This window comes from Heloderma suspectum, chromosome 1 (genome assembly GCF_057233095.1).
Source record: "Heloderma suspectum isolate Gila_16-S chromosome 1, 16-S_ref, whole genome shotgun sequence".
NCBI lineage: Eukaryota > Metazoa > Chordata > Lepidosauria > Squamata > Helodermatidae > Heloderma > Heloderma suspectum.
The window spans coordinates 95,489,521-95,503,426 of NC_139458.1; the positions used below are offsets into that span (position 1 = coordinate 95,489,521).

General features: G+C 44.0%; 1 protein-coding gene across 3 annotated transcripts in view; it reads left to right on the top strand.

Annotated features, from left to right (window-relative positions):
- LOC146357597 (uncharacterized) overlaps positions 1 to 13,906 on the top strand; it is an 80,679-nt gene that overhangs the window by 59,318 nt on the left and 7,455 nt on the right. For all 3 annotated transcript variants that reach the window (XM_084851630.1, XM_084851637.1, XM_084851640.1), the window contains 3 exons: positions 313 to 472; positions 7,126 to 7,278; positions 12,616 to 12,780. In XM_084851630.1, the coding sequence (XP_084707756.1) occupies positions 313 to 472; positions 7,126 to 7,278; positions 12,616 to 12,780 (478 nt within the window). The remainder of the gene's footprint in view (positions 1 to 312; positions 473 to 7,125; positions 7,279 to 12,615; positions 12,781 to 13,906) is intronic.

Here is a 13,906-nt window from a genome sequence, read left to right on the forward strand (position 1 = left end):
TTGCAGGGACTACCATCAGCAGTAGATTTAGGGCCGTGGCATTTTCGAGGGATATACCAGAAGCTTCTGTGGAGGACTTGCCTTCCTCCACTGATGGAGCTCTTCTCTCCCATCAAAGGGGCACTTCCGTCCGTTGTAACCCTCCTCAGATAACCATCCAGGGGGGTTATGATTGGGCTCATACACTTCTTTTGATTAGTTGTATATATATGTGATCGTTCCTCAAAATTAGTCTCACTGATTTAAAACAAGAACTGTCTGGACATTAATATTGTAACTTTCTTTAACAGTGTCTTAATATTATCTTTCTAGAATGGAAAAAAATCTCCTGCTGGCAGAATCTCAAGCACTTCAAAATCAATTCCAGGCAACTCTTGCGGAAAAAGAGCAGCAGATTGCAGAGCTACAAAGAGTGCATCATGAAGTAGTATCTCAGGGGTCTATATCTGCTGGTACCAATTACCCAACCAAGGTAAAACAATCTACTCGGGAATCTGGTCAAAGAACACTTTAAACATGGCCAGTATGTATAACATTCTTTAGCCCTGTTCAGGTATTCACCTGAACGTACGAGGGCAAAAACTGTGTTGGGGGACATGGACACACATACTGGCTCTACCCCCTCAGTTCCTGTGCATGCCATAGCTTTTATATTTGCATTTATATCCAGATGGTTTTAGAAGTCACACAAATCTTGAAGCTGTAATCCTAGGAAATAAGCCCTATTAAACACAGTGGGATTTATGTCTGAGTAAACATGCACTGTAAATGACACTTAAAATAGTTTTCTCATTCTTTAAAAAAATAACTTCTTGAACATGCTTACATTTCTCATTTGGTGTAGGAGGCTATCCAGAATGGACTTTACTCTCCTGGCGATCTCAAAATGCAGGGATCATATGACTAGGTTTTTTTTTCCTACATTTGCCTCTCAGAGTAAGCTCCTCACCAGTTCTTTCCCTGCCTTTTTCAAAAGCAGATGCAGTTTCTCTCTCCCCAGAGGAGAAAAAAAAAGTCCTAAGCCTCTCTCTGAAATTGTCCTTCCCCCTTGTAAACCTTACAACTTGTTATTCTGTTCTTCTCACCTTCTCGGAGCCTAGGCTTTTCTTCTCTCCTTCATTATCTGCTTTCCTTTCCTGTCAGCTTTAATGGCTTCACCAACGAAACATGGTGGAGCTAAGGCTGCAGAGAAAGCGATGAAGCATCTTGGGATCACCTGTCCAAGGAGACAGCCTTCTCCACCCTCCCAAGACCAATCAACACTGGGGTGCTGGAAGTTAGAGTCTGTAAAAGCACAGGGAGTGGCTACCAACAAGGGGAGTATGGCATTCCTGTTCGATAAAGGGACAAGCAGGCACTGCTCAGAGCCAGCAGCAACCAGACAGAGCAGCTGGAAGCCCAGACTCTTCTGTCAGTCACATATCTGGATGGAGCAAAACCACAAGTAGCATGACTGCACTAGGGCTATTTCAGCCTCCCACCAAAGCACTGCAAAACCTCTGAGCTAGGCAAGGAACTAGTGCTCCTTTCTCACACCAACAGATGGCAGTAAATGCAAATAATAATCATACATGCAAAAGACTGACAGATTTGTTACTCTGTCCTTTTAGTACGTAAGCCATGGAACTGGAACTGTGTACCCCACAATAAGCTTTAGGCCACCCCAAACCATACAGCCATAGTCAAGCTGGCATAGACTTGTGACTAGCCTAATACTTTGTGCACAAGGTACTTGTCAAGAATATGGAGCGGGCCCTGCACCAATAATAGCCAAAATATGTATAAATGAATAAAGAAATTGTATAGTCACACCTCAGGGAGAATTGTCTCAATGAAATGTCACAGTCTTGCATCCATCCCAATCACTTTGTTGGGGTGCAACACAAGTATGGGACCTCCACACCAGTAATATCTACTGTATTCAAAAATGGATAAGGAACTGGGGTGTGTACACACAAGCTAAGCCATGAGACAACCCAAATAATATACCCAAAGACTGGCTTCCACAAGAAGCTACAGCATCACATCTGGCCCAATACTTGGTTGGGGCACAAGACACTTTTGAGCATGGCACCCCATGCAAATAATATCCATTTTACAGATAAATGAATATGCAACAGGGGGTATGTACCTCACAGTAGGCTTTGGGGAACCCATATCATACACATAATCTCCAGAAGGGTGTCCTCTAAGAATGGCATACCATCACATCTATCCCAGTTCTTCATTTGGGCACAGGACACTGTTCTGCAAGTAGGCCCACACCTACTGAGTGTTATATGACCCTGTTCTTTCCTGGGAAAGGCAAAATGTTCAATTGACACACATGGGAACATATTTCCAGAAGACACTGCTGTGTTTCCAGCAGTGGCATAATCCCTGACATATGTCTTCACAATATCCTGGGCTGCTTGAAAGGTTTGTAGTAGTTCTGTATGGCAATACCAACAGGTTCAGCAAGGTAGCATCTACTTTCAAGAAAGCATGATCCCTCGATGATAATCCACAGGTGGCTCTCAAGCAGCACACAGTGTGTGCTACCTATCAGGAAGATAATGAGGAAAGGTATTACAAAGAGATCAGAAGTTACCAAGTCCTGCAGGCTGGAGCTGGGAGAAGATTTCAGTAGCAACTAAAATGGACAGCTCTTGACCAAGCTCATGAAAAGCACTATAAAGCAATTTCCAGCCATCCTCACAGCTACAACTTCTGGGAGCCACAATAAACACAAACACAGGACAGTTATTCCTATCTGAGGAGCGGGCCCAAAAAATAATGACAGCCCTCAAGGCCCTGCTATCTCATTAGAAGGCAGACCTGATGTCGCTGTGATGAATATTCTGGGACTAATGATTTTCTGCAGAGAGAAAAATCATTCCATGATGATGCCTCCATTCCAGGCTGCTTCAGTGGTACCTCCTTCCCTTTCAGGATTACACATTCAAACAAGCCTACTGCAAACTACCACTGACAAAGGAACTCAAACAGACTTTCAGGTGATGGCTGAACCTCAGAAACCTCAACAACGGAGTCCCTCTGAATGATCCTCACTCCTCCAAGGTACTCATAACCACAAATGCCAGCCTCTGGTTGGGGAGCCCACTGCAAGGGCTACATAGTTCAGGAAACACCATCAATGCAGGAGTCAAAACAACAGCTGGGTAGAACTTCATGCAATACATTTATGCCACACCTGAAAAGCAGATCTCGCATTCTCATCAGAATGGATAATACTACCACCAAGGCCCATATCGACAGGCATGGAAGAACCTGCCCATGTTCCCTGCATCTGGAGATAAGAGTACTCCTATCCTGGATCAAAGTAAACTTCCTGAGTATCACATTGCACCATATCAGGCAGATAGATAACACCACAACAACTAACTGAGTTACCAGGACATTGACACATCAGAATGGAGCCAACCCATCTGGGTTCAAAACAATCCAGAGACACTTCAGCACTGTCATTGTAGATCTTGTTTGATTGATTGATTGATTGATTGATTGATTGCATTTTTACCCCGCCTTTTTTCCTCTTGCAAGGAACCCAAGGCAGCTTACATTATCCTCCTCCTCTCCATTTTATCCTCACAACAACAACCCTGTGAGGTGGGTTGGGCTGAGAGTCTGTGACTGGCCCAAAGTCACCCAGTGAGCTTCCATGGCCAAGTGGGGACTAGAACCTGGATCTGTTAACCTCTTCCATTTACTACAAGACCCAGAGGTTCTTTTACAAATTTCCGACAGCGAGCAGAAGAAAGAGCACTAACACCATGGCCCTCAGGCCACTTCAGCTCTCCTCCTAGCAAAAATCATTCACAAGATCCCATGGGAGTGGTTCTCATTGCACTTTTCCAGCCAAGGAGAGGAGACCATAATTCTCCGTGACGATAAACTAACATCAGATCAACCATGGTTTCTGCTCAAAGCCCACTACACCATCCAGACCTGGCATTGCTATGCTTAGCCATATAAAGACTGAACAGGAAAAAAATAAAATAAAATATGGCTATTCAACAGAGGTCACTCCAAAACCCTCCCTTATACAGACCTCGGCCATTTCCCCCATCCTATTGAAACTAGGGGCCAAACACTCAGCCTGTCCCCTCATCTGTGGAAACTTATTTGAGGAACTTCCCTAATCTGTCCTCTCAACAGTTCACAGATTCCTTTCTTGGAAACTCCACACAGTATTGCAGATGCTTCCAAAACTGCCCTTAAACCACTAAAATCAGTGGTTAAGAGAGCTATAATTCAAAGTGGTCTTCCAAGTTGCCATTGTATATCTGCGTTTAAAGTACAACACACCTTTGTTCTGCTAAACATCACAGCACATTGAACTAGGGCAACTACCACCTCAGAAGCCTTATCTTTAAAGGCCCCTCTTCCAGAATCTACCAAGCAACCACCTGGACATTCCCACATACATTCACACAACGCTACAAACTAGCAGAGGCTGCTTTGGGGAGGAAGGTGCTGCAAAACATTCTCACTCCATAAGAAAACAATCTTTTATCCCAACCAGGCTGTTACACAGTTTTTTCATATCCACTCTGCAGAACGTCCCACACCAGCCGAGCGGTGAACATCGATATTTACCGTGAAGGTTTTTTCTTGTTGGTGTGTGGAGGTTGCCTAGGACCCACTGCTTATTTACATTCAGTGGCTGTCTTTTCCTCTTCTACCTCCTCCTAAGGCTACATGTATGTAGTTACTGTGCACTACAATCGAGAGATCAAAACACTTCCCAGGGAGCCTCATTCTCCTGTTTTGCTCTTATTTTTTCTGGGTAAATACTACCTTTTGTTTTTGTCTGACACAAGCGTGGTCATGGTACAGAACTGGGGAGGCATACTCATGGTAACTGGTACAGCGCTTAGTCCAGAGAGGCAAAACAAGGGCAGGGGGACCTGGTCACATGATCTCTGCCTCTTGAGCCTGACAGGAAATAAAACTCATTCTGGATAACCTCTGCACACCAACAAGAAGAAAGCTTTATGGTAAGTACCAATGTTCCTTTCTCATTTATATTTATTGTTATATTTACCATATATATTTTGATAGGTATGAATTTGATATATTTTAATCAAATTAAAGAAGAGTGAAAAAGTATTACCACCTTAACCTGGTACTCAGTTAAAACAGGGGCAAGTCAACTCTCTCATCTGTCTGATAAGTGTAAAAACTTTCTAGAAAATAGTTTAGGTTAGTTAGTGTTGCTATGTCACTGTGAATTTCCCAAATAAAAGACTTTAAGCCTTCCCAAATGTGACTTAACACCTATACAAACAATACAGCCAAATTATACCCAAACAAAAATTGAGAGTGAACCATGGTTTCATATGCTCACTCTCCCTTCTGTCCCACTCCTCTCTCTATGAAGAGAAGAGGATGGGCAAGCTGGGTAACCCTATACGTATTGGAGTATGGATCGCATCGGAACCCGTGAGATTCTAAAGTTTGGTTTCATGGGGTAGGATTCAGTGGTGCCCTACTGCTGGCAGCCAGCATCACCAACCCTGGTGCGAGTGCTGCTCGTACCACTTTCGGTGATGTAGTGCTTCTGGGGGCAAGCCCCCAGACAACTGGAAATGCTTGTTTCTGGAAGGCACAACCTGCTCCTTCCAGAAACTTGTGTTTTTGGTTGTTCGGGGGCTTGCCCCCGGAAATGCTATATCGCCACCGCCAGCAGTAGGGCCTGCCCATGCACTGCCACTGGTCGGGTTGGCCACATGCATACCGGGAACCAGTGGTGCTGGCCACCAGCAGTAGAGCAGCATTGGATCCTATCCAGTGGGTCAAATCCCAGGTAATGGTGGGATCTCTGAGTTTGCCTGTTCACTGCTCCTTAAGGTGAGAGAAGCAGTAAAGGAAGCATTGAACCCAGGGGCACTCTCAGTTTCTTCCCCAGATATGATCCTGGGGTGGGAAGATAACAAGAGCTGCTTTGAGAAAATAAAAATGCCCCAAGTTTTGACAACCAATCAAGTAAATATTTCTAACCTGCGATTCATACATGTACATTCCAATAGAGTCAAAGATAATGCAGTCAAGCATGTGGAAACAGGCTTCTCTATCTATCTATCTATCTATCTATCTATCTATCTATCTATTTATCTAATCTCCAGCTGGATAAGGAACTATGGGCAGAATCCAACAGGGCACTTACACACACACACACACACACACACACGCCGATTCCCTTCAGCCCAGCCAATTCCCTTATGCAAGCGGTAAGTCCCACCAATTCTATTGCGCAAGCGGAATCCACTGCTTACGTGAGGGAGTTTTAGCGCTTCATAGAGGAAGCCCCAGAACAAGCAGAAATGCTCATTTCTGGAAGGAGGCAGGTCAGTGGACCTCCCACTTCCGCTCGCTTTGGGTTGCCCCAGAAGCGCTAAATCGACATTGCACAAGCATGGGGGTACTTGCACAACAGAATTGGGGCATAAGAGAATCAGCGGGGGTGTAAGTGCCCCATTGGATTCTGCCCCATGTGTGAAAATGGGCCCTACATATATTGTTTCTTTCTCCCATTCAGCATCCAGGGTTGTGTACATGGAGCCTGTCTAAAATACATTTTAAGGTTCTACCTGCCACTTGGTTGGGAAAGGGAAGGTTTGATTTAGTTTTCCCATTTGGAGGGATTTCAACGCATTTTAACTGAATCCCACACATGGTCCCAATTGTTCCTTTAAAGCTCCTGAGACTTGAGGTGGTAGTGCTTACTGATACATATAAAGATTAAAGATGTTATCTGATTAGTGCAATGTAGTGCAGTGGCGAGTATGCTGGGTTTGGATGATGTGGGAAATCCAGGTACAAGTCTCCATTCAGTTATGAAGCCTGTTGGATGGTTTGGGCAGCTCTCTATCCTTGAGCCTGATTTACCACACAGGGTTGTTAAAATATCACTTTGAGCTTCTTGGGGGTAACATGATACAAATCTGGCAAATCACAGTGGGACATACTGTACAATGTCCATCACAGATTAACATACCCTGCTTTGTTATTAGGCCTAAGCATACCGTTTTAAAATTTTGTTTTTAAAATAACCAGTAGATGTAAATATAGACCGTTCATGTAACATTGCCAATTCCAATACCTTTTTTTATTTTGTCCAAGGGATTAGAAACTGTTGCTCTTGTGGGAAGCACAGACACCCCTGATCAAGTGAACCATCTGCTGGCTGAGAGGAGCCGGCTTCAAAATGAACTCCAGCGCTGCCTTCAGGAGATGCACCAGAGAGAACTGCACTTCCAGCAGATAAATTCAAAGGTAAAGAAGACGGTGACGTAGCTATTGCTGGATACACATGATACCCCCTACAGTTATCTAAATGCTTAATAGAGCAATCCTATCTCCCTTCCACCCCCGACAGTGTCTGGGGCACCGCAGGATTTTTCGGATTCCTGGAGCCGAGGCCAGAGACAGCACTCTGAGCTCAGACCCAGGAGTCTGAGCTCCCTGCCCCCTCCTCCATCCCCTTGCAGGTGGTGCAGAGAGAGCCATGCTGGCTGCCTCTGTGAGCACGCAAACTTGGAGAGGAGGGAAAGGGGGTGTGCTGGTGGGCAGGAAAGGGATGGCTTATGCCGTATCCCCAGGCCTCCTTCCCTCCCTGTCCCCGACGCCTCAGCTAGATGAGTGAAAACGCCCATCTAACTAAAAGGCAGAGCAGGAGGTGCAACACATCTCCCGCTCTGCTTTGGATACTCGTAAGCCTCCGAGTTCAGAGGCTTATGTGTATTGAGGACAGATCCAATAGGATTGCACCCTAAGTGCATGGAAAGTGCCCCTTTGTTCTGCCAGGAACCAGTGAGAGAGAGATGTTCAGTTTGTTTTTTAGTTATGTCCTGTACAAAACTGGATGCACACACTTCTCTTTTGGGCTTGGTTTTTGAGACCAGTATTAAACTTGGCATGGGGGTGAGATGAAATTGCATATTTTATATGTTGCAAATTGCCTCTTCCACATGAAGCAGGCCAAAAACCAATGGAGAAAAAACTTGTTATAAGTTTGTAGGAACATAAAACAGTCCTGTTTGAGTCATTGACATTTGAAATTATTGCTTACTTGTTTACACAATTAGAATGTGTATTTCAAAAGCTTTAAGAAGCCTCAAAGTAGCCATTAACATGGTTGCAAGTACATCATGAATGCACTTATTCTGAATATCTGCAGATTTACCTTACAAGTAGATAATTCTCATAATTTGGTAAGGAATATGGCATCATAAGAATTTCTTTCATTTAATGGAAGAAACAAATGTTTAGTCCTTGGTTGTGGACAAAGCTTGGAAACATTGGCAGTGTCCGTTGAGTCTTAGAAATTAGAAGAGGGATTGAGCAGGGGCTTTCTGTTTATTAGGAGTGGCACTCAGTTTAGTTCAGTCTACACTTCCTGTTCTACTCCTGTGCAGGTCTGGCTCCAAATTTGAGGGGACCCTCAGCATAGGGTTCTCTGGTGACCCCCACATTGGTGGGTAGGCAGTTGTCCCTGCTCCTATTTGTTTCCACTGGATTGAGTGGTGGCTAGGCAGGGCCTACCAGTGGAAGAGGAGAGTGAGGTTGATGAAGGCGATGATGGTGGCAGTGGCAGTTGTGCTCCTCTGGTGAACACTGGGCAGCTGCTAGTGTCTTTGATTAAAATGTCCCACAGTGGTGTAGCATCTTTGCAGGGCATTGTGGGTAGCTATTATGGCACCTAGCACTCATTAGAATCCTGGAAAATGGGGGACAGAGCAAAATATGATCAGATAACATGTGATGTGTGGGCCCTTGGCAGAAGCTTGAGGATGATACCAGGCCTGCTCCTATACTGCTTCGAGTCACTTTGAGCCCCATTTGAAGGCGAAGCTCGGTGTGCTTTGGAGCTTCGGCACCCCCAGCCCAGCCACGCCAGCGCCTCCAGGTCCTTACCTCACTGCCCACCTCTGCTGCTGCCTCCTCCACTGCCAACTTCTCTGCCACCGCCACCTTCTCCGTCACCACCGCCACCATCATCACCACCACCAGGTCCTGCGGCCTGGACACATGCTGACTGTTATAGCAGGGAGTTGCCATTTTTAAAATGGCAGCTTCCAGGAACTTCCAGGAGGTTGCCGTTGCAATTTTAAAAATGGCGGCTCCCTGCAATAACAGTTGGCGCACGTCCAGGCCTCAGGAGCTGGCAGTAGCGATGACGGCAAAAACAGAGAAGGTGGCGGAGGAGGCAGTGGTGGCAAGGTAAGGAGCTGGGGGGTGCATGGGGGTGTCGGGGGGGACTGAAAATGGAGTTCAGCACCCAAATCCCGCTTCAGGTTCAGCACCTAGTCAGGTCAGCCCCACCCACCCAAATCAGCCCAAACCGAATCGGGCCCACCTCCAAAGCCACGAAGCGGCTTTCGAGTCAGATTGTGGGGTCCAGGCACAGCCCTATCCTATACCTACTCTTCCTGTCCCAATAATCCTACCAATCATTTAACTGAATCTCCATGCCCTTCTCTCCTTCTGTCACTCAAGTCCATTTGATTTTCAGGTATTTGAAAAGCTGAGGTGCAATGTACTTCCATGCCCAGCAAGCTTTTGATTTCCCCCATAGGGATGGATGAATCTGTCTCTTTCAGTTTCTACAGCTTTAGAAGTTTTTGAAACACGAGTTTGTTCTGTTCCATTTCTGTATCAGTTTGTAGCTGTTTTGGTGAAAATTCCACACAAAAATTCATATCATGTTTGTATGCATTTCCCCTAATGTGTGCATTTTTGTAGACATTTCTCCTAGGAACAAAAATGCATATATTAGGACAAATGCATACAAATGGCATAATATTTTATGGGTAGCTTGCACTAATGAACAGTTTTTGTATGCATTTTGTAAATTGAAGAACTGCATCACAAAATTAAGAGAAGTGCAAAAACTAAAGGAAAATTGCTCTCTGGTTTGCATATTAGAGAACTTTAGCTATTGGGTGGTATAGAAATGTAATAAATAAATATTAGTTCAGAAAGTGTGAATCAGAGTTGTTCATATTAAAATGCAAACCAAAAACATTTCTCCTGTGACAGATTTTGGGGGGGGGGGGGGGATGTTATGATATGGAATTTTTCTATTTAGCTAGATCATGGATCAGTTGAAAACATATCCCATGCCATATTCCTGAACAAAGTGTCACCATGGAAATTGTAAGTTTACAAAGTTCAAGGTATTAACAAAGAGAGACCTGGTTCACACTTTCACCATGGCTTAAGCAGGCTATGGTGGCTTGTTTAAGCTGTGGTGCATGCTGGGCTCCATTTGCCTAATTACCCACCAAGGCATGGCTTGTTGTGTTGTCCAAACCTGGGTGGCATGGTTTGTTTGAGGGAAAACAACCTTCAAATAACCTGTGGCCTGTTGTTGGGTGAGGATTGTTGCCCTCAAACAAGCCATGCTGGATGGGTTTGGACAACACGTCAAGCTGTGCCTGAGCAGGTAATTAGGCAAATGATGCTCGGCATATATTGGCACCTGCGGCAGCTTAAACAAAGTGTGGTGATCATGTGAACTGGGCCAGAGTTTCTTAAATAGAGGGCTCTGAGATCAGGCTTGTCTTTTCATATTTTACTTTATTTATTTAATTTATTAATCACCCATCCAGCTGGTCACCCAGCCACTCTGGGTGATGTACAGTAGAAACAGTTTAAAACAATAAAATTCTACATTAAAAACATCATATTTCTAAAAATACCCTAACCCACCCCAAATACCTGCCTGAACAACCACATTTTTAATGCGTGTGGGAAGCTCATGGGGCATGGCGGAGTTCCCTAGGGAGGGAGTTCAAGAGGTCGAGGAGAACAAGGAAGGAGCATTCGCCCCTATCCAGAGCCCTCCTCATATCATCCACCAAGGCGACCAAGGCCATTTCTGTCCCATGCCCAGGCCTGAAGCCCGACTGAAATGGATACTTCAAAATCTTAAGCGGTTTCTACGTGATTCACATTTGATACAAGAGCACTTGACATAGACAAAAAGTACAAATTTGTTGTTACAGCCAAAACACATTTTAAAAGCATTCTGTGTTTAGATCTAGGAGCGTTGGCTTTAAAGTAGTAAAATATTTTACCCAATAACATTTTTGAGCTGGGAGAAGTCAATCTGAGACAGGTGTTTTGGTCTCCCATGAGGACAGTATATATGTCCTATGAGAATCGATGTTTGGTTCTGAAGTTTCTGCTTTTTGTGTCTCATATTTATCTGATTTCTTATTAGTGCTGCTTATGTGATTCATAATAATACGTTATTATTTTTCCAAAGTTCCCAGCTGTGATTCTAGAGAGTCATATATTCACTTCATATCTTTTCAGCTTTCTGAACCACACTTCCCTTCATAACAGGTTAACACTTGGTTCTCTTTCGTAGGTCCTGTTTTGTGGGTTCTTACCATATTTAATGTTCACTTATTTGTGTTATAAGCTGAACGTATACAAATGTATAGTAAGCAGCTATCCTTTTCCCAAACTTATCTGATGCATGTTTTTCCTGACTTTAGGTGGGAAACCTTGCTTTTCCTGAGTTTACATGGAAAATGATTCCACTTTGCTATTCTTAGATTCCTTTAACAATGGCAGGCTACTGGGTCAGTGAAAAGTCACAACATGTCAGCACAATGCCTTGCTGCGCTGTTAGAGTGCCTTGCTAGAATCAAACTGATTCCAACTTCCTATGATAAAATATGTTCCGATATATCATTTGTTTCTTTATGAAAATTACAAACTTATGAGAAAAACTTGTGAGTAAAATATTCAGAAGACCAACAACTCTCATTTTGGATAAATATTTGCAAGGTAGCCTATTACACAGGTTGGTGTAGGAGTTGTCACACTCCCCCATCTCCACCACCATAGAATAGCAACAAGACAAAATGCTTTAAAATGTTTTTAAACATGGGTCAGTTTCAAAAATGGTTTGCAATAGAATTTTGTGTGAGGCTTTTAAAGAGAGAAAGTCAAAAGTCTTTCTGTGTGTATAACAGCCGCTGTGCTGTTGTAAGAGAAGCTTTCTTTTGGTGGCTTGAATTTTGGAAGCATTATAAACAATACCAAGCAAGCTGGCCTATCCACATTTACTTTGTCTTCTCAGATGGAGCCAGCCAATGAAGGAGTGCTCTGTTCCACATGCAGATGGAGTTCCATTGGGGCTCTCTGCAGCTCATCCAGTGCAGGATGAGCTGTAGCTCAGTGGTAGAGTACATGCCTTGTACGCAGGAGGTCCTAGGTTCAATTCCTGGCATCTCCAGTTAAAAGGATTAAGTAACAGATGATGAGAAAGACCTCTCACTGAGACCTTGGAGAACCACTGCCAATCAATAGACAATACTGGACTAGATTATTTATTTATTTGTAATACTTAAATTCCACTTAATATAATAAAATCTCTAAGCAGTTAGATAGACAAATAGTCTGACCTGGTATAAGGCATCTTCCTATATTCCTACCTAATTTACATAATTTAGACTGAGCATAGAACTTGAGCATCCATCGAGTAGAATTTAGACTCATTTAGGATGTCTATATATTGTCTTGTGAGTGATAAGTCAGATAATCACCTTGAGGAAATTGTTTACTTGGTAGTTTACCCAGTCCAAATTATTGCAGGTAATGCAGTCAGTAGAAGAAAAAACTGTATTGACTGCCCAGCTAAAAACGGTGTCCCAGACTTTGCGGGATAACCAACTCCGTTATACTGATCTGCAGAATCGTTACTTGCAGCTTGAAAGAGAATATCAAGTGCACGTTGCTTCCGTTCAAGGTACCACTCAGGTAAGAAAGCATAGAAAGCTTTTAATTCTCACTGTTGGATAATCATGCATGGGGAATAGTCTTAGCCACAGAGTCTAGTTTGACTCTGAAGACCTGTGGGATTTCCCATAGGTTGCTGGGCTGCTTATTGTCTTTGCAAGGGCAAAAAGGTTGCACCCACGCTATTTTAAGAGAAATTAAACTTTGGTGGGTAGGATGGGAGGAGAAATAGAAGACAAGAACCTTCCTCAAGCTTCCCCAATGAGAATGAATAGCCAAGACAGGCAGGGTTGGGTAGGAAGTCTATTCTTTACCAGCTTTCCCCTGGACTCAATCCTATCTGTCCCCAGCAGTTGGGCAGAGGTTTCAAGAAAGTGTCTGTAGAAGCTAATGCAAAGCACCATCACTCTTTCTCTACACTACACCTAAAAAAGCAAGACATTGTCTTTGCAGCCCCAGTAGCAGCATGGCTGGGCAATACCCCCTTTCCTTCAAGCCAAGGTTGAAAGGCAACATTGTTCCCATTGTAGCCTGTCTTTTGGAAGTTGTGAGGAAAAAAATGCAACCATGGTAGTAGGACATGCTGCTGCTTAGGGAGAGAAGTGTGGGGTGCCAGGATTTCCTATTGAGGATCAAGGAGAAAGGAATCACTGACTCTCATCCCACAGATGACAGGAATTTCTGTCTTGGTCCTGCTCTAGTTCCAGGTTTGGGTTCCAATCCAAGAATGGGCACTGGGGGCATACAGGCAGAAATAATAGCAGCCAGTGTTCCAGGAACCCTTCTTATCGTCAAAGAGAGCCAAGCAGGAGAAAGGACATTAGATAGGTGAAGGTACAGCATTGCTTCAAAGTTGTCATGAACTTACACTGAGTGGGGCATGCTTTTTATCTCTTGTGCTGCATGATTGGCTAGCTAAGGGTGCTCAAGCAGGAAGGCTTACCTTTATGTGCAAATGCAGAAATGACCCAGTACTGCACTAACAAAGCACCTATTGCAAGCACTACTCTCAAGCTGTGTACCACTTTTCCAGTTGTTTGCATTCGAGTCTTCCCTGGTGTACAAGACTTGAGCCCTCTGGCAGGGGAGGTGGAACTGGAAACCAAGAAATGATTTATAATTTCTTCTGTGCATATGTGACACTCTC